Source organism: Passer domesticus, chromosome 28, assembly GCF_036417665.1.
Source record: "Passer domesticus isolate bPasDom1 chromosome 28, bPasDom1.hap1, whole genome shotgun sequence".
Taxonomy (NCBI): domain Eukaryota; kingdom Metazoa; phylum Chordata; class Aves; order Passeriformes; family Passeridae; genus Passer; species Passer domesticus.
Window position 1 is genome coordinate 4,268,225 of NC_087501.1, and position 21,535 is coordinate 4,289,759.

At 48.8% G+C, this 21,535-nt stretch overlaps 1 protein-coding gene across 4 annotated transcripts; it reads right to left on the reverse strand.

Moving 5' to 3' along the window:
* Positions 1-236: 236 nt before the first annotated feature.
* On the reverse strand, positions 237-20,842 carry ENTPD4 (ectonucleoside triphosphate diphosphohydrolase 4). 4 transcript variants are annotated; one of them, XM_064400384.1, is made up of 13 exons: positions 20,735-20,842; positions 19,677-19,782; positions 18,773-18,964; positions 16,123-16,328; positions 14,195-14,345; positions 14,014-14,117; positions 11,940-11,999; positions 10,832-10,962; positions 8,379-8,545; positions 6,083-6,395; positions 4,290-4,375; positions 3,152-3,313; positions 237-1,188 (listed from the first exon to the last, which is right to left on the reverse strand). In XM_064400384.1, the coding sequence occupies exons 2-13, from the start codon at positions 19,748-19,750 to the stop codon at positions 966-968; spliced, it is 1,869 nt and encodes a 622-aa protein (XP_064256454.1). In that variant the 5' UTR covers positions 19,751-19,782; positions 20,735-20,842; the 3' UTR covers positions 237-965. The 4 variants fall into 4 exon arrangements, with proteins under 4 accessions (XP_064256454.1, XP_064256452.1, XP_064256453.1 ...); XM_064400382.1 differs by having other exon boundaries at positions 10,808-10,962; XM_064400383.1 differs by having other exon boundaries at positions 10,808-10,962; positions 19,677-19,776; positions 20,735-20,779.
* Between the last annotated feature and the right edge of the window lie 693 nt (positions 20,843-21,535).

Consider the following 21,535-nt stretch of genomic DNA (forward strand, 5'->3'; position numbering starts at 1 on the left):
GAGCAGGAGTTCAGCACCCAAATTTAGGTGGAATTCAGCAGCTCCAGCCTAAATTCTCTGTACAAAGGTAAAAAACCACAAAAACCAATTTAAATTATCCAGATTTTTAGATGAATTATGATAAAAAATGTATCCAGTTCTCCAATAATAAAACCATCCAATTTTCCAGCATTTTTTCACCTTTTAGAAGCTTTCCAGCTGGACAATTAACAAATAAAACACCCACACCCCAAAGGTTCATAGAAATCCCACTTTTAATCATGGACAAACTGACTTTCAAGTAAAATCAACAGTTTTAAATAAAATATAAATTACCAGAGGACTTGGAAAGACCCTGTGCACGTTCTCCTCTGCTCTTCCAGTTCTCTTCACATTCCTGGAGTTTCTGGGAGGTCTCTCCATGATCATGGAACAGAAATTTGGGATTAAAAGCAGCGACTGGTGCCACTGGGAGGGTGAAAAGGGAGGAAATCCTTTTCTCTTTCCAAGGAAAAAAGGAGGGAGCAGAAGTGATGGAAGCAGTTTTTTATGGAAGCACAGCATTGGATGTGAGGGATTTTCCTTCTCCATCCCAGGAGTGATTCCAGAAGGGAAAATCACCTAAAATGTCCTAAAAGGGGGTGGTTTTTGTTGGTTTTTTGTTGTTTTTTATCCCTGCTTTTGGAACTTCCCATTCTTTGAGACTCCAAAGTGAGAGCAGGGATGGCAATGCCGGAATCCAGCAAGGAAAATCCAAGCTCCTTGTGGGATTTCAGCCTCTCCCAAAGGTGGGAACTCATCCCATCCTCTCCTGCACACCCCCAAGTGCAACATTCCCAGCAAAGTCTTTTTTTTTTTTTTTTTTTGGCATTTTTCCCTCACCACCCCAACTCCGCTTCTCCAAAAGGGGCAAAAAAAGGAGGAACCCTGAGGCAAAAATGGCTTTTTTCTGTGTGTGTGTGTGGATGGATCCTCCACCCTGGAGCCTAGCCCGGGATTTTCTGCGGGGGGAGCCCCTCCTGCAGCCAGAGGGGAGGGGAGGAGCCGCTGGGCAGCAGCCGGCGGTGGATGCGGCGCAGGCGGAGCAGGTAGAGCAGGATGGAGAGCAGCACCACCAGGAAGCAGGCCAGGAACAGGTAGTGGTTGTACACAAAGGAGAAGCTCCTCCAGTGGGAGTGAATCCCACGGAAATTCTCCTGCTGGATGTCCCTGGAAAAGAGCACAGGGAAAACTGGGACGTCTTAGAGGCAAAAATTCCACAGCCAGTTTGGGGGAGTCAGAGCTCATTTGGGGGAATAAGAAAAAAAACCCAAGTTGGGGCTCTGAAAAGCACAAATTGGGGCTTGAAAAAGTATAATTCCCATCCCCAAAATCCTCTCCCAAAGGCTTTTCCCAGAGTTTTAAGAGGATGTCCCTGGAAAAGAGGAGAGGGACAATGGGCATGTTTTAAGAGGCAAAATTCCACTGCCAGCTTGGGGGAGTCAGACCTCATTTGGTGGAATAAGAAAAAAAACACAAGTTGGGGCTCTAAAAAGCACAAATTGGGGCTTGAAAAAGTATAATTCCCATCCCCAAAATCCTCTCCCAAAGACTTTTCCCAGATTTTTGAGAGGATGTCCCTGGAAAAGAGCAGAGGGAAAATGGGGACGTCTTAGAGGCAAAAATTCCACTGCCAGCTTGGGGGAGTCAGAGCTCATTTGGGGGAATAAGAAAAAAAACACAAGTTGGGGCTCTGAAAAGCACAAATTGGGGCTTGACAAAGCATAATTTCCATCCCCAAAATCCTCTCCCAAAGGCTTTTCCCAGATTTTTGTGAGGATGTCTTTGGAAAAGAGGAGAGGGACAACGGACAGGCTTTGGAAGTAAAATTCCACTTCCAACTGGGCTTAGGGTAGGAATCAGAGCTCATTTTGGGGAGCAGGATCTATAAAGTACAATGTGAGGCTCTAAAAAGCACAAATTCCCACCCCCAAAATCCTCTCCCAAAGGCTTTTCCCAGATTTTTGAGAAGTTCCTGGATTTTTGAGAGGATGTCCTTGGAAAAGAGGAGAGGGACAATGGACGGGCTTTGGAGGCAAAACTCCCCTTCCAACTGGGCTCAGGGCAGGAATCCAAGCCCATTTTGGGGAACAGGATCTAAAAAGTACAACTTGAGGCTCTTAAAAGCACGAATTCCCATCCCTAAAATCCTCTCCTAAAGGCTTTTCCCAGATTTTTGAGAGGATGACCCTGGAAAAGAGAAGAGGGACAATGGGCACATCTTAGAGGCAAAATTCTGCTTCCAGCTTCGTGGGAATCTGAGCTCATTTGGTGGAATAAGAAAAAAGGCACAAGTTGGGGCTCTAAAAAGCACAAATTCCCATTCCCAAAATCCTCTCCTAAAGGCTTTTCCCAGATTTTTGAGAGGAAGTCCCTGAAAAGAGGAGAGGGACAACGGACAGGCTTTGGAAGTAAAATTCCACTTCCAGCTGGGCTTAGGGTAGGAATCAGAGCCCATTTTGGGGAACAGGATCTATAAAGTACAATGTGGGGCTCTAAAAAGCACAAATTCCCATCCCCAAAATCCTCTCCCAAAGGCTTTTCTCAGATTTTTGAGAGGATGTCTTTGGAAAAGAGGAGAGGGACAATGGGCACATCTTAGAGGCAAAATTCCACTGCCAGCTTGGGGGAATCAGAGCTCATTTGGTGGAATAAGAAAAAAAGCACAAGTTGGGGCTCTAAAAAGCACAAGCTGAGGCTCTAAAAAGTACAAGTTCCCAACCCCAAAATCCTCTCCCAAAGGCTTTTCTCAGATTTTTGAGAGGATGTCCCTGGAAAAGAGGAGAGGGAAAACGGGAATGTCTTAAGAGGCAAAATTCCACTGCCACCTTAGGGGAGTCAGAGCTCATTTGGTGGAATAAGAAAAAAAAACACAAGTTGGGGCTCTAAGAATCACAAATTTGGGCTTGAAAAAGCATAATTCCCATCCCCAAAATCCTCTCCCAAAGGCTTTTCCCAGATTTTTGAGAGGATGTCCCTGGAAAAGAGCAGAGGGAAAATGGAGGCAAAATTCCTCTTCAGGAATCCGAGCCCATTTTGGGGAGGAGGCTCTAAAAACCCCAATTTAAGGGATCCCGACCTCTTCCCACGCCACAACTGCCCTTCCCCAAGCTCCCCCCAGACTGCGGGGTACCTGAGGGGCAGGAAGCGGGTCCGGTAGAGGATGGCCCCCAGGGTCCACTGCACCTCCTTGTCGTAGACCTGCAGCGCCGTCTTCAGGCTCCCGTAGCTCTCCGGGAAGGAGAAGCCCCGGTGGAAAACCTCGAACATCCAGGCGGACTTAAAGCACTGGAACCTGGGGAGAGCAGGGGGGTCAGCCAGGAAATGTGGGGTCAGCAAGGAAATGTGGGGTCAGCAAGGAAATGTGGGGTCAGGGACAGTGGGATCAGCCAGGAAACGACAAATGGGATCAGCCAGGAGAAATGGGATCAGGGACAGTGGGATCAGGCAGGAAATGCAGGATCAGGGACAGTCAGAAAACATGGGATCAGGCAGGAAACGTGGAGTCAGGGACAGTGGGATCAGCCAGGAAATGTGGGGTCAGCCAGGAGAAATGGGATCAGGGATAGCGGGGTCAGCCAGGAAATGTGGGATTAGCAAGGAAATGTGGGATCAGGGACAGTGGGATCAGCCAGCAAAAATGGGATCAGCCAGGAAACAAGGAATCAGGGACAGTGGGATCAGTCAGGAACAGTGGGAACAGTTAAGGACTTTGGGATCAGTGGGATCACTGAAGGAGAATGGGATAAGCTCAGCTCAGCATTACAGCAATTACAGGGCAGAATTAAACATGGAATTTTCAGCTTTTCCAAGTCTTTTTCCCACTTCCAGTGGTCCCATGAAATAGAAAGGCCCTGGCAGTTCTGGCATTAGCCAGGAACAATAGGACCAGTTAAGGAATTGGGATCAGTCAAGGAGAATGGGATAAACTCAGCTCAGCATTACAGCAAATGCAGGGCATAATTAAACACAGAATTCTCAGCTTTTCCAAGTTTTTGCCCACTTCCATGAAATGGAAAGGCCCTGGCAGTTGGGTGGGATTAGCCAGGAACAGTGGGATCAGTCAGGGAGAATGGGATAAACCCAGCTCAGCATTCCAGCGACCACGGGGCACAATTAAACACGGAATTCTCAGCTTTCCCAAGGGATTTTTTCCACAATTTTCAGGCCTTTCCCAATTTTTTTCCCACTTCCAGTGATCCACCAGGCAGAGAGGCCCGGCAGGAGGAAGCTGCGGGCCGAAGCCCAGGGCCAAGCCCGGCCCCGCTCACTTGAGGCGGTGCAGGTCCGCGTGGGGGGCGTAGAGGCCGCGCTCGAAGCGTTCCCGCAGCACCGACCACCGGGTGGCACAGTAATCCTGTGGAGTCAGAAACACGGGAAAAGGGATGATCCCGCACTCCTCCTGCCTGGAGGAGGGAAATCCCACCAGAGAAAACGATCTGAAACACCAAAAACCAAAATGTACAGTAATCCTGTGGAGTCAGAAACACGGGAAAAGGGATGATCCCGCACTCCTCCTGCCTGGAGGAGGGAAATCCCACCAGAGAAAACGATCTGAAACACCAAAAACCAAAATGTACAGTAATCCTGTGGAGTCAAAAACACGGGAAAAGGGATGATCCCGCACTCCTCCTGCCTGGAGGAGGGAAATCCCACCAGAAAAAGTGATCTGAAACACCAAAACCCAAAAAGTAACAGCAGCTTGCACTGCCAGGAAGGAAAATCCCAAATTTTGTGGGAATATTTTGATCCACACTTGGAATTTGGGGTGGAATTGATGTTAAACTCTCTGGGAATATCCAGGATCCTAAATTTTATGGGAATATTTTGATCTACATTTGGAATTTGGGGTGGAATTAATGTTCAACTCTTGGAATTTGGGGTGGAATTAATGTTAAACTGATCCCTTTTTTTTTTCACCTCTGAGCTTTAGCCAATTTAGGAATTTAGGATTTATTAAGGAATTTGGAATCTCTTAAGGCAAAGTTCTGCTGCAGGACTTTGGGAACAAAATCCTTGTGGAGAGATGTTCTAAATTAGGAATTTATCTCCATTTTTCACCAGTGCAGCTTCAGTGAATTTAGGAATTTGGGATCTCTTAAGGCAATGTTTTGCTTCAGGACTTTGGGAACGAAATCCTTATGGAGAGCTGTTCTAGGTTATGAACTGATCCCATTTCTCTCACCTGCAGAGCTTCAGTGAATTTATGAATTTAGGATCTCTTAAGGCAATGTTTTGCTGCAGAACTTGGGGAACAAAATCCTTGCAGATGCTATAAATTAGAAATGGATCTCTTTGCTTTTACGTGCGCAGCTTCAGGGAATTCAGGAATTTGGGATATCTTAAGGCAGTGTTTTGCTTCAGGACTTTGGGAATAAAATCCTCATGGAGACATGTTACAAATGAGGGAATTGATCCCTGTTTTTCCACCTGTGCAACTTCAGTGAATTTAGGATCTCTTAAGGAATTTGGGATTTCTTAGGGGATTTGGAATCTCTTAAGGCAATGTTTTTCTTCAGAACTTGGGGAACAAAATCCTTGTGGATGCTATAAATTAGAAACGGTTCTCTTTTCTTTTACCTGCACAGCTTTAGTGAATTTATGAATTTGGGATCTCTTAAGGCAATGTTTTTCTTCAGAACTTCAGGAACAAAATCCTTGTGTATGCTATAAATTAGAAATGGATCTCTTTTCCTTTACGTGCGCAGCTTCAGTGAATTTATGAATTTGGGATCTCTTAAGGCAATGCTTTTCTTCAGGACTTTGGGAACAAAATCCTTATGGAGAGCTGTTCTAAATTAGGAACTGATCCCATTTCTGTCACCTTCACAGCGTCAGGGAATTTATGAATTTGGGATCTCTTAAGGCAATGTTTTGCTGCAGAACTTGGGGAACAAAATCCTTGCGGATGCTATAAATTAGAAATGTATCTCTTTTATTTTACCTGCGCAGCTTCAGTGAATTTATGAATTTGGGACCTCTTAAAGCAGTGTTTTGCTGCAGAACTTCGGGAACAACATCGTTGCAGATGTTCTAAAGCAGAAATGCATGCCCTGCCTCTCACCTGCGCAGCCCTGGCGAACCTGGCGGCGCTGTAGTCGCCGCCCATGCGCAGCACGTCCTCGGTGCAGTAGTAGAACTCGGAGAAGCCGTAGAACTCGCTGCTCTGCAGGTGCACGGGCGGCTGGAAGACGCCGTTCAGGGAGCCGCGGGTGCCGTTGGTGCGGTTCAGCAGCGGCTGCAGCCGCTCCCGGCACAGCTGGAAGTCGCCGGTGCCGCGCAGGTGCAGCGTCAGCCCCCGGTGCCGCAGCTCGTCCTGCGCGTCCCGCGGCAGGCACGGGTCAGGGAGAGGGGCCTGCGGGCTGAGCCCGGCCTGCCTGCGCAGGGAGAGAGACCAGCTGGGCCCGGCTTAGCAGGGCCCGGGACAGAGATCAGCTAGGCCTGGTTCAGCAGGGCTCAGGACAGGGAGAGAGATCAGCCAGGCCCGGCTTAGCAGGGCCCAGGACAGGGAGAGAGATCAGCCAGGCCCGACTTAGCAGGGCCCGGGACAGGGAGAGAGATCAGCCAGGCCCGGCTTAGCAGGGCCCGGGACAGGGAGAGAGATCAGCCAGGCCTGGCTTAGCAGGGCTCGGGACAGAGATCAGCTAGGCCCAGCTTAGCAGGGCCCAGGACAGGGAGAGAGATCAGCTAGGCCCAGCTTAGCAGGGCCCGGCTCAGCATTGCCCAGCTCAGCCCAGCCTGGGACAGGGAGAGAGATCAGCCAGGCCTGGCTTAGCAGGGCCCGGGACAGGGAGAGAGATCAGCCAGGCCCAGCTCAGCAGGGCTTGGGACAGGGAGAGAGATCAGCTAGGCCCGGCTTAGCAGGGCAGGGAGAGAGATCAGCTAGGCCTGGGACAGGGAGAGAGATCAGCCAGGCCCGGCTCAGCAAAGCCCGGCTCAGCCCACGCTGCCTGCCCAGCAGCCTGGGAACAGGGACAGAGCTCAACAAGGCCCAGCTCAGCCTGCCCAGCAGCCTGGGAGACAGAGAGAGCTCAGCTAGTCCCAGCTCAGCAAGGCCCAGGTTAAATTTCCACTTTTTCAGCTGAACCCGTGACTGCAGTTCCTGAGGAGGAATCCCTCTCCACTTCCCAGATTTTCCCTTCCCCCACTGAAGTGCTGTGATCTCTCCACAGAACATCCAGGATCATTTCCACCTCTCCAGGGCCACCTCCCACCAGCCAAGGCTGCTCCAAGCTGACCTTGGGCACTTCAGGGATCCAGGAGCAGCCATAGCTCCTCTGGGAATTCCATCCCAGCCCTCACCACCCTCACAGCCAGGAATTCCTTCCATAAATCCAACTTCAATTCTGCCTTTTTCAGCTGAACCCATTACTCCAATTCCTCAGCAGGAATCCCTCTCCACTTCGCAGATTTTCCCTTCCATAATTCCCATGCCATTCCATCATTCCCATCTTTCCAGGTTGACCTCCCACCACCCCAGGCTGCTCCAAGCTGACCTTGGGCACTCCCAGGGATCCAGGGGCAGCCACAGCTCCTCTGGGAATTCCATCCCAGCCCTCAACACCCTCATACTGGGAATTCCCTCCACAAATCCAATCTCTTCCCTTCCCGAACTGAAGTGCTGTGATCTCTCCACAGAACACCCAGGATCATTCCCACCTTTCCAGGGCCACCTCCCACCACCCCAGGCTGCTCCACGCTGGCTCTCCCAGGCACGGAGCAGCCCTGTCACCATGATATTTTTACCAAAATCCTTTGTTAGGATTTTTCTCCTATTTTAGTTGAGAAGCCTCAAAAAAGAAATGCAAACAATAACTCTCTGCTGCTGTGGAATGTGCTCTGGACATTGTTTGTCAAGAGATGCATCTTTGACTGGTCCATGTGAGACTTTTTACTCAATGGCCAATCATGGTTTAGCTGTGTGGACTCTTTGAGAGTCTTTGAGACTCTTTGAGAGTCACGAGCTTTTGTTACTATTTTTTTTCTTTCTTTTCTAGCTTTTTGATGAATCTTTTCGTTCTATTCTTTTTAGTATAGTTATAGTATATAATATAATATAATATAAATATATAATGTAATGTAATATAGTGTAATATAGTGTAATGTAATATAATGTAATATAATGTAATGTAATGTAATGTAATATATGTAATATATTACATATATGTAATATATGTAATATATGTAATATAATGTAATGTAATATATGTAATGTAATAGTAATGTAATGTATATATAATATAATATAATGTAATATAATATATCAACCTTCTGAAACAGAGTCAAGGCCCTCATCCCCTCCCTCACCCCAGAAGCCTCGCAGCCAGGCGCGCAGCCCCCGCCCCAGGGAAGCCAGGTACCTGTTCCCGAGGAGGCTGCTGGCGAGCAGGCTCTCCTCGTACCTCGCCCGCGCCGCGTTGCCGCCGAAGCCCAGGAAGGTGGCCACGTACACGCGGTACACGTGCTCCGTCTGGTGGGCATCGCAGCCCAGGTTCACCTCTGCCAGCAGGCTCTTGGCCACCTCCTCCTGCAGCAGCAAATCAGGGATCACTGGGATCATCCTGAGCCCAACATGAATTGTTTGGGATGTCTTGGAGGCCTTTAAGTTCACCCTTCACTCATCTCTTTAGTGCTTTCCTCTCCTGTCTGTGTGTCCTGCACTCTGGATAAAGGATATTCCCACAGGGCTGTGGAGGTGTTCTGCTTGGAAAAGATCTTGAAGGTCATCAACCCAACAGCAAAATCAGGGATCACTGGGATCATCCTGAGCCCAACATGAATTGTTTGGGATGTCTTGGAGGCCTTTAAGTTCACCCCTCACCCATCTCTTTCAAGCTTTCCTCTCCTGTCTGTGCTTCCTGCATCCTGATGCAGCAAAATCAGGAATCATTGGCATGGTCCTGATCCAAAAATGAATTGTTTGGGATGTCTTGGACACCTTTAATTTCACCCATCTTTCAAGCTTTCCTCTCCTGTCTGTGTGTCCTGCACGCTGGATACAGGATATTCCCACAGGATTCTAGGAAAAGATCTTGAAGATCATCAGCAAAATCAGGAATCATTGGGATCGTTCTGATCCTAAAATGAATTTTTTGGGATGTCTCAGACACCTTTAATTTCACCCCTCACTCATCTCTTTCATGCTTTCCTCTCCTGTCTGTGTGTCCTGCACTCTGGATAAAGGATATTCCCACAGGATAGTGGAGGTGATCTGGTTGGAAAAGATCTTGAAGATCAACAACCCAACAGCAAAATCAGGAATCATTGGGATGGTTCTGATCCCAAAATGAATTTTTTTGGATGTCCTGGATGCCTTTAATTTCATGCATCTCTTTAGCGCTTCCCTCTCCTGTCTGTGCTTCCTGCACTCTGGATAAAGGATATTCCCACAGGACTGTAGATTTGTTCTGCTTGGAAAAGACCTTGAAGATCATCAATCCCAGAGTCCCAAAGAGCCACACCCGTGGTTTTTGGATATTCCCAGGAATGAGAACTCCACACTGCCCTGGGCAGCTTTTCCAATGCTTTCCAGTCCTTGATAATCAGTTATTTGAGGAGTTTTCCTCAGGGATGATCATCTCCCACATTATTAGGAAAATCCAAGATTATTTCAGAGGGAGAGCAAAATAAAAGAATTTTCCTTGGGAATGATCATCTCTCCCATTTTATTTGGAAAATCCAAAATTATTTCAGAGGGAGAACAAAACAAGAATTTTCCTTGGGAATGCTCATCTCTCCCATCTTTTTTGTTAAAAAACCAGGATTACTTCACAGGCATGGCAAAAAAAAAAAGGAGTTTTCCTTGGCAAGGATCATCTCTCCCATTTTATTTGGAAAATCCAAGATCATTTCACAGGGAGAACAAAATAAAAGACTTTTCCTTGGGAATGGTCATTTCCCACATCATTTTGAAAATGATCACTTCACAGGGACAGCAAAATCTTGGAATTTCAAATTCCTGGCCCTGCAAAGCCCAGGAATTGCTTCTGTGGAGTCTGGAATTTTCTTCTCCCATGGAAAAATGTGGATTGTGGCTGCTGAATTCAGTGCTTCACTTCCCCCCTCATTCCTGATTCCCAGGACAGATTCCATGACCAAAATTCCCATTTTCTATCCATTTATGCTCAGATAAAACCCCCCCACAGGCAGGAATTTTCATCCCTGTTTTCCCAGCTGATATTTGACTGGATCTGCTCTGGAGCCGAATGTCCCAGTTTAAATAATTCCAAATAATTTCTTAACCCTCTGTTAACTAAAACAGAGGAATTAGGGAATTAATTAGGGAAGCATCATTCCACAAGATTTAAAAACTCAATTTATCCATTATTAGAACAGAGCCAAACATGGGGATTTGATGCTGTTTTTCCTTCAGATAATTCCCAATTAATTTCATGGGAAGTTCAGCTTGAAAAATTCAGGAATTGCTCCAGAGCTCCGTGGAATTGGAGCAATTTATGTTCAGTTTGGGACAAAGCAATTCTGTGACATTTATAACTAATTCCATTTCTGGTAAAAATTAAAGGAAAAAGTAATTTTTATGGAAGGTTTTTCATAGGAACCACCAGGAATTTTTGGGTTTTAAGCCCCGGCAGGCAAATTTTGGAATGTAAGGGATTTGAAATTGTGCACAAAGACTAAAAATGAAGGATTAATGCAAGATTTGAGCGATGGGAATGAAAAAAACAAAGGAATTATTTGGGAATGGGATGATGGAGGATTCCAAAGGATGGGAAAGAAAGGAAAAGTGTTAAAATTAGCCCCGGGGGAAGGGGAATTCCTGGATAATGACCTGGTGAGGGGAGGCAAGGCTTACACTTTGGGGCACTTCGTAGGCGATCTGCGTGGAGACCCCGCCCATGTCCAGGATGCCCACGGTTCTCTTGCGGAAAATGGGATCGTGGTGCTCGCTGCCAGGGACCTGCACCTCCACCACGGCTTCATCCTCTGGGAAACAGAAAAATCCATGGGAAAAATCCATGGGAAACAGGGAAAAATCCCTGTGCTCGCTGCCCGGGGCCTGCACCTCCACCACGGCTTCATCCTCTGGGAAAAAATGGGAAAAATCAGTGGGAAACAGGGAAAAATCCCTGTGCTCCCTGCCTGGGACCTGCACCTCCACCACGGCTTCATCCTCTGGGAAAAAATGGGAAAAATCCGTGGGAAACAGGGAAAATCCCTGTGCTTGCTGCCAGGGACCTGCACCTCTAGCACTGCCTCGTCCTCTGGGAAAAATCAGTGGGAAACAGGGAAAAAATCAGTGGGCAACAGGGAAAAATCCATGGGAAACTGGGAAAAATCCATGGGAAACTGGGAAAAAAAATCACTGCACTTGCTTCCTGGGATCCGCACCTCTGCCACTGCCTCGTCCTCTGGGAAAAACATGGGAAAAATCAGTGGGAGAGAGGGAAAAATCAATGGGAAACTGGGAAAAATCAGCGGGAAATAAGGGAATAATCAGTGGGAAATAAGGGAAAATCAATGGGATACAGGGAAAAATCAGTGGGAAACTGGGAAAAATCAGTGGGAAACTGGGAAAAATCCGGGGGATCCAGCCAGGGAGGGTGCAGTGGAGCTGCTGTTTGTGGCTGTTAAAGCTCCAGGGGGGAGTGGAGCCAACCCAACCCCTGCAGCAGCTGCCAACATCTGGCTGGAACTGCATCCCCACATCTGGAAATGCAACTGCCATGGCTGGAACTGCATCCCAACATCTGGAAATGCAACTGCCATGGCTGGAACTGCATCCCCACATCTGGAAATGCAACTGCCATGGCTGGAACTGCTTCCCCACATCTGGAAATGCAACTCCCATGTTGGAACTGCATCCCCACATCTGGAAATGCAACTCCCATGGTTGGAATTGCTTCCCAACATCTGGCTGGAAAATCACCACCTGGAGCCCCAGCCCCCCCCCAGCTCCTCACCATCGTCCGTGTGCTCAAATCTTCCAAGGACAAAGTTGATCCCAATCCATGCATAGACTCCTGCAGGTGGGAATAAAACAGATCTGGAACTTCAAGAACTTCAGGAATAGCTGGATTATGAACTTGAAAGCAGATTGAAACATTTAAATTTATTTTTTTTCTCTGTGAGTTCAGTTCTGTTATTGCTCATTTTTATTTTATAAAATGGTAGAAGTGAAACATTCCTGGGAAATCATTAATTCCATCAGGAACTCCTGGTGATTTTCTCCTCTCCCAGGTCAATGCCATGACAAAATTCCTGGCTGAATGAATTAAAGACACTTTGATGTGTAAAATTCAGGAAAGAATTGAAGGAAATGAAATTTTAAAGGGATTTTAGGGCTCTGGTGATCACATAAAAATATCCCTGCTTTCAAAATCATCTCATCCTGCAAAGTTCCTTCCATCAGGAATGTTGTGATTTATCCTTCCCCTCCCTCTGGAGGAAATGGATTCAGTGCCATTAAATTTTCAGGAATAATCAGCATTTGAAAAAGCAACAAAACCATCCCAATTATTCTCTTGGAAATCCCAAATATTTTCCAGCAACAAAAAATTCACCCAAAATCCCTTGGAAATCCTAAATATTTTCCAGATTCAATTCCATTAAAGGAATTCCTAAATATTTTCCAGATTGGATTCCAGTAAATTTTCTTTTTTTCAGCAAACATTTGGCCCATCAGGAGCTCCCACCATCCCCACACTCCAGAGGAACAGAGGAGTATTCCTTTCCTGAGGAATAAAGGCTCTCAAGCAAAGCAGGGTTCGAAAAACTAATAAAAAATATCCCAAATCATCCCTTGGAATTCCTAAATATTTTCCAGATTCAATTCCAGTAAATGTTCAGGGATAATCAGAAAATATTTGGCCCAACAGGAGCTCCCACCATCTCCTGAGGAACAAAGGCTCTCAAGAAAAGCAGGACTTGAAAAAGCAACAAAAACACTCCAAACCTTCCCTTGAAAATCCCAAATATTTTCCAGACTCAATTCCATTAAAGGAATTCCTAAATATTTTCCAGATCAAATTCCAGTAAATTTTCAGGGATTATCAGCAAGCATTTGGCCAATGAAGATTTGAAAAAGCAACAAAACCATCCCCAGTACTCTCTTGGAAATCCCAAATATTTTCCAGACTCAATTCCATTAGAGGAAATCCCAAATATTTTCCAGATTCAATTCCATTAAAGGAATTCCTAAATATTTTCCAGATTGAATTCCAGTAAATTTTCTTTTTTTCAGCAAACTTTGGCCCATCAGGAGCTCCCACCATCCCCACACTCCAGAGGAACAGAGGAATGTTCCTTTCCTGAGGAATAAAGGCTCTCAAGCAAAGCAGGGTTGGAAAAACCAATAAAAAACACCCCAAATAATCCCTTAGAAATCCTCAATGTTTTCCAGATTGAATTCCATTAAATTTTCAGGGATTATCAGCAAAGATTTGGCCAATGAAGATTTGAAAAAGCAACGACACTATCCCAAGTACCCTCTTGGAAATCCCAAATATTTTCCAGACTCAATTCCATTAGAGGAAATCCTAAATATTTTCCAGATTTAATTCCATTAGAGGGAATTCTAAATATTTTCCAGATCCAATTCCAGTAAATTTTCAGGGATAATCAGAAAATATTTGGCCCATCAGGAGCTCCCATCATCTCCTGAGGAACAAAGGCTCTCAAGAAAAGCAGGATTTGAAAAAGCAACAAAAATACTCCAAACCTTCCCTTGGAAATCCCATTTCCCAGATTCAATTCTATTAAAGGAAATCCCAAATATTTCCCAGATTCAATTCTATTAGAGGAAATCCCAAATATTTTCCAGATCCAATTCCAGTAAATTTTCAGGGATAATCAGCAAACTTTGGCCCATCAGGAGCTCCCATCACCCTCAGACTCCAGAGGAACAAAGGAATATTCCTCTCAAAAAAAATAAAGGCTCTCAAGCAAAGCAGGATTTGAAAAACCAGTAAAAAATACCCCAAATCATCCCTTGGAAACCCCAAATATTTCCCAGCCACCTTCCCAAGGCCCACCTACCTTCCTGCTTCCCAGAAATCACCTCGGCGTGCGAGTCAGAGAAGAGGAAATCGAAGTGCACGGGGATGTCCGTGAGCAGATCCTCCAGGATGGCCTTCTGCTGGCTGCAAAATTCCACAGAAAAAGCTTTGAAAAAGCTGGGATTCAGCTGGAATTCCCCAAAAACCCAGCAGGGAATGACCTCTCGGGCAGGATCCTCATGCCTGCAGTGCACAGGATGTAGAGAGGAGTCTCCTTGTGCTTGGAGCGCGGCACGTGCTCGGCGGCGAAGCTCAGCAGGGGTGAGATGTAATCACTGACCTTGTCAGGAGTGCTGGCAAACTCAGAAATTCCTGGGAAAACACAAAAGGGGGACTGGAGCAGCTCCAGCTGCAGCATTCCCTGGAAAATCCTGAGCAAAAGAATGAAGAGAAGTGGGAAATCAGCTGTAAAAAAGATGGAATTCTTATTTTTGGTGGTGCTTTCCTCTCTTAACTCCCTGCATTGTGAAGGAAATTTCCAGGTTTCTTTGGGATTGGTTTGCCAGGAATTTTAAAGTCTGGAATAGGGCAGGAGGGAGAGGTTTTTTCATGGGACAGCAACAGGAAAAGGTGGTGTTGAAAATCAAAGCAGGTACTGGGAAAAGGAAAACCATGGAATTTCCCCATGATTTCCTCTCCTAACTGTGCTTCCTGCACTCCAAAGGGGCTGGAAAAGGGAAATTTCCAGGTTTCTTTGGGATTGGTTTGTAGGAAGTTTTGTGGAGCTCAAACCTGGAATGGGGCAGGAGAGAAAGGTTTTGCCATGGGACAGGAAAAGGTGACGAAAATCAAAGCAGGTGCTGGGAAAAACATGGAATTTCTCCACAACTTCCTCTCCTAACTGTGCTTCCTGCTCTCCAAAGGGGCTGGAAAAGGGAAATTCCAGCATGGAACAGCTCTGGGTTTCCTTGGGATTGGTTTGCAGGGAGTTTAAAATAAGGAATATAAAGAAACATAGGAAAATAAGGAAAAAATAAGGAAAAGATAGGGGAAAAATGGGGGGGAAATGGGGAAAAATAATGAAGGTGACACCTGAGTATCTTTTAGAACTTAAATACAATTTGTGTTGGTGTGATATTTTTTTACATAATTTATTTACATAATTATTTACATAATTATTGATAATAATTGGCTGAAATAACTTCACAGGAACACAATTATTTCTTCATCAAATAAAGAGAATAAAGGTAAATTATAACAGGACCAGCACCTGCCTTATCCATGGACAAACCTCTCTCTCCTGCCCCATTCCAGACTTAAACTGCTGCAAATCAATCCTAAAGAACCCTGGAGCTCTCCCACCTGGAAATTTCCTTGGAGTGCAAAAAGCCAAGTTGGGAGAGGAAATCATGGAGAAATTCCATGTTCCTCCTGGTGTGATTTTCCTGCTCATTTTCCTGTTGCTGTCACTCCCTTGTTTCCCTCCTGCCCATCCCAGGCTTAAGCTCAACAACACTCCTGCAAACCAATCCCAAAGAAACCCGGAGCTCTTCCACACTCACAACGTGGAAATATCCTTTATCCAGGCACCCTGGAGTGCAGGAAGCACAGTTAGGAGAGGAAATCTTGGAGAAATTCCATGTTTCTCCCAGTACCTGGCATCATTTTCATCACCACCTTTTCCTTTTCCTGTCCAATGGACAAAACTCTCACTTCTGCCCCACTCCAGACTTAAACTCCACAAAACTCCCTATAACAAATCCCTAAAAACTCTGGAGTTGTTCCACACTCACAACATGGAAATTTCCCTTATCCAGACCCCCTGCAGTGCAGGAAGCACAGTTAAGAGAGGAAACCATGGAGAAATTCCATGTTTGTGCCAGTACCTGGTTTGATTTTCATCACCATGGGTTTCCTGGAGCTGTCCCTCATCTGCTGAATGTTGTGAGGACATCACCTGCCTTATCCATGGACAAACCTCTCCCTCCTGCCTACTTCAATCTTTAACCTCCACTAAACTCCCTGCAAACCAATCCCAAAGGAACCCGGAGCTCTCCCACCTGAAAATTTCCCTTATCAGCCACTCTGAAGTGCAGGAAGCACAGCTAGGAGAGGAAACCATGGAGAAATCCCACGTTTGTGCCAGTACCTGGTTTGATTTTCATCACCACGGGTTTCCTGGAGCTGTCCCTCATCTGCTGGATGTCCAGCAGGTCCTTGGGGTTGCCGTTGTGCCGGGGCCAGCAGTACACGAACACCCTGGAGCCGCTGCTGCCGCAGTCCACCACGATGCCGTAGCTCAGGTTGGGGTTCCCGGTGTCCGTGGCCTCCGTGTCCGTCACCCTGGCCAGGTACCTGGGGAAAATGGGGATTGCTGCAGGGGATTCGGCTCCCTGTGGGTGTTTTGGTGAAAATCACATTCAGAACTGGGTGGGTTTGGCATGAGTTGGGTGGGAGTTTAAATCTCATCCAGTGCCACCCTCAGGGACACCTCCCGCTGTCCCAGGGGGCTCCAGCCTGGCCTTGGGCACTGCCAGGGATCCAGGGGCAGCCACAGCTCCTCTGGAATTCCAGCCCAGCCAGGAATTCCTTCCCAACATCCCATCTATCCGTGCCTCTGGCAGAAGGAGGCCATTCCTGCCCCTATTTCACAGAAAATTCCAAGAGAAGTGTGTCACCGTGATATTTCCTGAAAAATCCTCTTTGCCCAGGATACTTCTCCTGGGAAGCTGAGAAGCCTCAGAGAGTGTTTTGCTGCTTTGGAATGTGGCTGGGGATTGTTTATCCAACATGTGAATTGTTCTCACTTAATGACCAACCAAACAAATGACCAATCCAGCTGTGTCAGGACTCAGGAGAGTCAGGAGTTCTCATTATTCATTCTTGTTAAGCCTTCTGTCTGTATCCTTTCTCTATCTTTAGTATAGTTTTAGTACAGCATTCCATAATACAATATAATAGAATAAAATAATAAATTAGCTTTCTAAGAACATGGAGTCAGATCCAATCACTTGTCCTGAGGACCCCAGAAACTACCACAGAAGTGCCAACCTCAAGGATCAAATTCCCACAGCAAATGGCAAAAGCAATTCCCAAAAAAATTTTATTATAGAGAATTTTCATCCCTACAGCTCCTACAGAGGCATAAAATATAAACCCCTGAAAAGGCTCCTAAAAAAAGCAGGAAATGTTTTCTTTTAGGCAAGATAAAGATGGATGGGGAAAGCTACTTTCTGTACCACCAACACAACCTGAGAGAGTTTCCCCTTTCCCCCCAAGCTCTATTTCCCTCTTTTCCCTGGAATTCTTTTCCCTTTTCCCCCCAGAGCTCCACTTCTCTCTTTTCCATGGAAATCTTTTCCTCCTTTTCCCCCAAGTTCAATTTCCCCCCTTTCCTCCCAGAGCTCCATTTCCCTGTTTTAAATGGAATTCTCTCCCTTCTCACCTGTGGAATCTCCCATTCCGGGCTCAGTACTTCCCTCAGATCAGGCACTCCCCCTTTCCCCCAGGCTCCATTCCCTGTTTTCCATGGAATTCTTTCCTCCTTTCCCCCAGGCTCCACTCCCTGTTTCCCATGGAATTCCCTCCCCTCACCTGTGCAATCTCCTGTCCTGGGCTGTCCTGCCATACTTTCCACAGATCAGGAGCCAGGAGACCTGAAGTGCTCCCCCTTTCCCCCAGGCTCCATTCCCTGTATTCCATGGAATTCTTTCCTTCTTTCCCCAGAGCTCCATTTCCTTGTTTTCCATGGAATTCCCTCCCTCTCACCTGTGGAATCTCCCATCCCGGGCTGTCCTACTGTATGTCCCACAGATCAGGAGCAGGGAGCAGAGCAGCATTTCCCCGTTCCCCATTCCCTGTTTCCCATGGATTCCCACCCTCTCACCTGTGGAGTTTCCCCTCCCGGGCGCGGTGCTTGCCTCGCACGAGCAGCAGGGAGCAGAGCAGCATTTCCCCGTTCCCCATTCCCTGTTTCCCATGGAACTCCAGCCCTGTTTCCCATGGATTCCCACCCTCTCACCTGTGGAGTTTCCCCTCCCGGGCGCGGTGCTTGCCTCGCACGAGCAGCAGGGAGCAGAGCAGCATTTCCCCATTCCCCGTTCCCCATTCCCTGTTTCCCATGGAACTCCAGCCCCTCTCACCTGTGGAGCTTCCCCTCCCGAGCGCGGTGCTTGCCTCGCACGAGCAGCAGGGAGCAGAGCAGCATTTCCCCGTTCCCCATTCCCTGTTTCCCATGGAACTCCAGCCCCTCTCACCTGTGGAGTTTGGCCTCCCGGGCGCGGTGCTTGCCTCGCACGAGCAGCAGGGAGCAGAGCAGCATTTCCCCGTTCCCCATTCCCTGTTTCCCATGGAACTCCAGCCCCTCTCACCTGTGGAGCTTCCCCTCCCGAGCGCGGTGCTTGCCTCGCACGAGCAGCAGGGAGCAGAGCAGCATTTCCCCGTTCCCCATTCCCTGTTTCCCATGGAACTCCAGCCCCTCTCACCTGTGGAGCTTCCCCTCCCGAGCGCGGTGCTTGCCTCGAACGAGCAGCAGGGAGCAGAGCAGCATTTCCCCATTCCCTGTTTCCCATGGATTCCCACCCTCTCACCTGTGGAGTTTCCCCTCCCGGGCGCGGTGCTTGCCTCGCACCAGCAGCAGGGAGCAGAGCAGCATTTCCCCATTCCCTGTTTCCCATGGATTCCCACCCTCTCACCTGTGGAGTTTCCCCTCCCGGGCGCGGTGCTTGCCTCGCACCAGCAGCAGGGAGCAGAGCAGCATTTCCCCATTCCCTGTTTCCCATGGATTCCCACCCTCTCACCTGTGGAGTTTCCCCTCCCGGGCGCGGTGCTTGCCTCGCACCAGCAGCAGGGAGCAGAGCAGCAGCGCCGCCGCGGCCGCGGCCGCCCCGAGCAGCAGCAGCTGCCGCAGGGACGCGTTCAGCACCCGGGGACACCCCACGGGCGACAGGCTGAAGTGCCACGAGGCCGGCAGCAGGCAGGAGATGCTGAGCCTGGAATCCCAAGGGAGAAACGAGAGGACTGAGTGATGGGTTTGGTGCTAAACGCGGGAAAATTCCTGCTGGAGGGTGGGGAGGGGCTGGGATGGAATTCCCACTCCTGCCCCATCCCTGGGAGGGGGGCTGAGGGGGATGGAAGGATCCCGTGGGATTCGCTGGGTTTGGGGCTGCAGCTCCTTTTTACCTCCTGGCTTTCTTTCAAAATCTCAGGAAAATTAGAGCCAGGAAGGAGGGAAAAGCCTGGCTTGGGATTCAGGGAATGGAAGTCTGGGGATGATCCTGGAGAAATCTGGGAGGACCTCAGGGCAGTCCCCAGGGCCTGGAGGGGCTCCAGGAGAGCTGGAGAGGGACTGGGGACAAGGATGGAGGGACAGGGCCCAGGGAATGGCTCCCACTGCCAGAGGGCAGGGATGGATGGGACATTGAGGAAGGGCTGGGATGGAATTCCCAGAGGAGCTGTGGCTGCCCCTGGATCCCTGGCAGTGTCCAAGGCCAGGCTGGAGCCCCCTGGGACAGTGGGAGCTGTCCCTGCCATGGCAGGGTGGGATGATCCCCAAAGCCCCTTCCAACCCAACCCATTCCAGGATTCCGCTCTGGATTGAGAGGACTCAGGACACCATTGCCAAGCTGGAATTCCTGATTAGGTTCCCTGTCCTTCCCTCCAAAGCCTCTCCAGTTGATCCCACAGTCCCTCTGGGACCCTTACCTGCCCATTGTGGGAGCGGGGCAGCACAGGAGCTGGGGAGCCTCAGCCGGTGACCTCGGAGGGACCAGGAACATCCCACCTGCCCTGAGCCATCCCGGCTCTGCTCCTGGGGAAAGCAAGGCAGCTGGATCCCTGCACAGGGAGATCCCTGAGGGAGCTGGATCCCTGCACAGCCCTGGAGATCCCTGAGGGAGCTGGATCCCTGCACAGCCCTGGAGATCCCTGAGGAACACCCTGGGATGGGACCCTTCCCTTCCCTTCCCTTCCCTTCCCTTCCCTTCCCTTCCCTTCCCTTCCCTTCCCTTCCCTTCCCTTCCCTTCCCTTCCCTTCCCTTCCCGGGGCTTTCCCGGGTAAGGAAAGCAGGAATCCAAAGGAAAGCAGGAATCCCGGGGGGTGGAAGCACGGAACCACCCCGGGCACGGTGGGAGGGGCTGGGATGGCATTCCCAGAGGGGCTGGGGCTGCCCTGGATCCCGGCCCCAGGCTGGAGCAGCGGGGGTGCCGGGCTCGGTGCCGAGGGGGATTTGGGGCGCTCTTTAAGCTCCTTCCCACCCGCAGCACGCCGGGATTCTGGGACCCCCCGGCAGGATCGAGCACCGGCAAAACTCCAAAAGGAAGAAGGAAATGCAGGAATGGCCCCTCAGGGGCACTGCCGGGGCTGTCCCGGGGGAAGATCCCGCCCGAGGGGCCACCGGGGCGCTGAGCCGGGAACGGAGGGGACATGGGACACCGGGAATGGGGACACCGGGATGGGGGTAAGGGATAGGGGAACGGGATGGAATAACGGGATGGGGGAACGGGACGGAGGCAAGGACGAGCAAGGGACGCGGAGCGGAACGAGCCGGTCCAGCCCCCGCCCGGCCCCACGGCCGCCACCGTCCCGCAGGGCCCCGCTCGGCTGCCCCCGCGATCCCGGCCCCGGTCCCGTTCCCATTCCCATTCCCCGGTTCCATTCCCGTTCCCATTCCCATATCCCGTTCCCGATCCCATTCCCGCTGTTTCCCCCCCCCCCCCCCTCTCTCTCTCTCTCTCTCTCTCTCTCTCTCCCCCAACTTCACCTCCCGGGCCGCCCCATGGCAACCGGCCCACGCCACTTCCGGGTGCGCCGCCGGACGTGACGCAGAGCGCGCTGACGTCACGACGGGAACGAGAAGGGATTCCCCGGGGGCGTGGCTTAGGGGGCGTGGTCATTGTGGGGGCGTGGCCACGAGCCGGGCGCGCTGCCGGTAAAACCAGCAAAAATCGCTATAAAAACACCGTTAACGGCAGAAATAGGCATTTATGGCTATAAATATACCACAACGGAGAAATATCTAACATTTATAGCTATAGCTGTGTCAATGTCGTGAAATATATAAAAATTAGAGCTATAAATGTGACTATATTTTGAAATATATTCAATTTGTAGCTAAAAATGTGTTGCTGTTTTGAAATACATAAAATTTATACTTACAAATGTGTCAACATTTTGAAATATATTAAATGTATAGCTATTTTTTGAAATAAACTTATACGTGTGTCAATATTTTGGAATCAATTCAGTTTACAGCTATCACTATACCGATATTTTGAATTCTATTGTTATAACTATCCAGTGGTTGTTGGAGCTGTAATAAACATCTCAATATTTACGATCTAAAGAATAAATACATTAATTTGATTTTTAAAAACTAAACAATCAAGGAAGGGGAGGAAATTCCACGGAGAAAAGGGGAATTCTCCCGTGTTGTGCCACTGAGCGGCAGCACCGCCTGTGCCCGCTGCAGGAGCCCCGCAGAAATGGGGAAGGTTCTCCTGGCCGGGATGAGGTGGAAATAAGGGGAATAAAGTCGGGATTTGCAGGGACAGCGGGGCTGGAA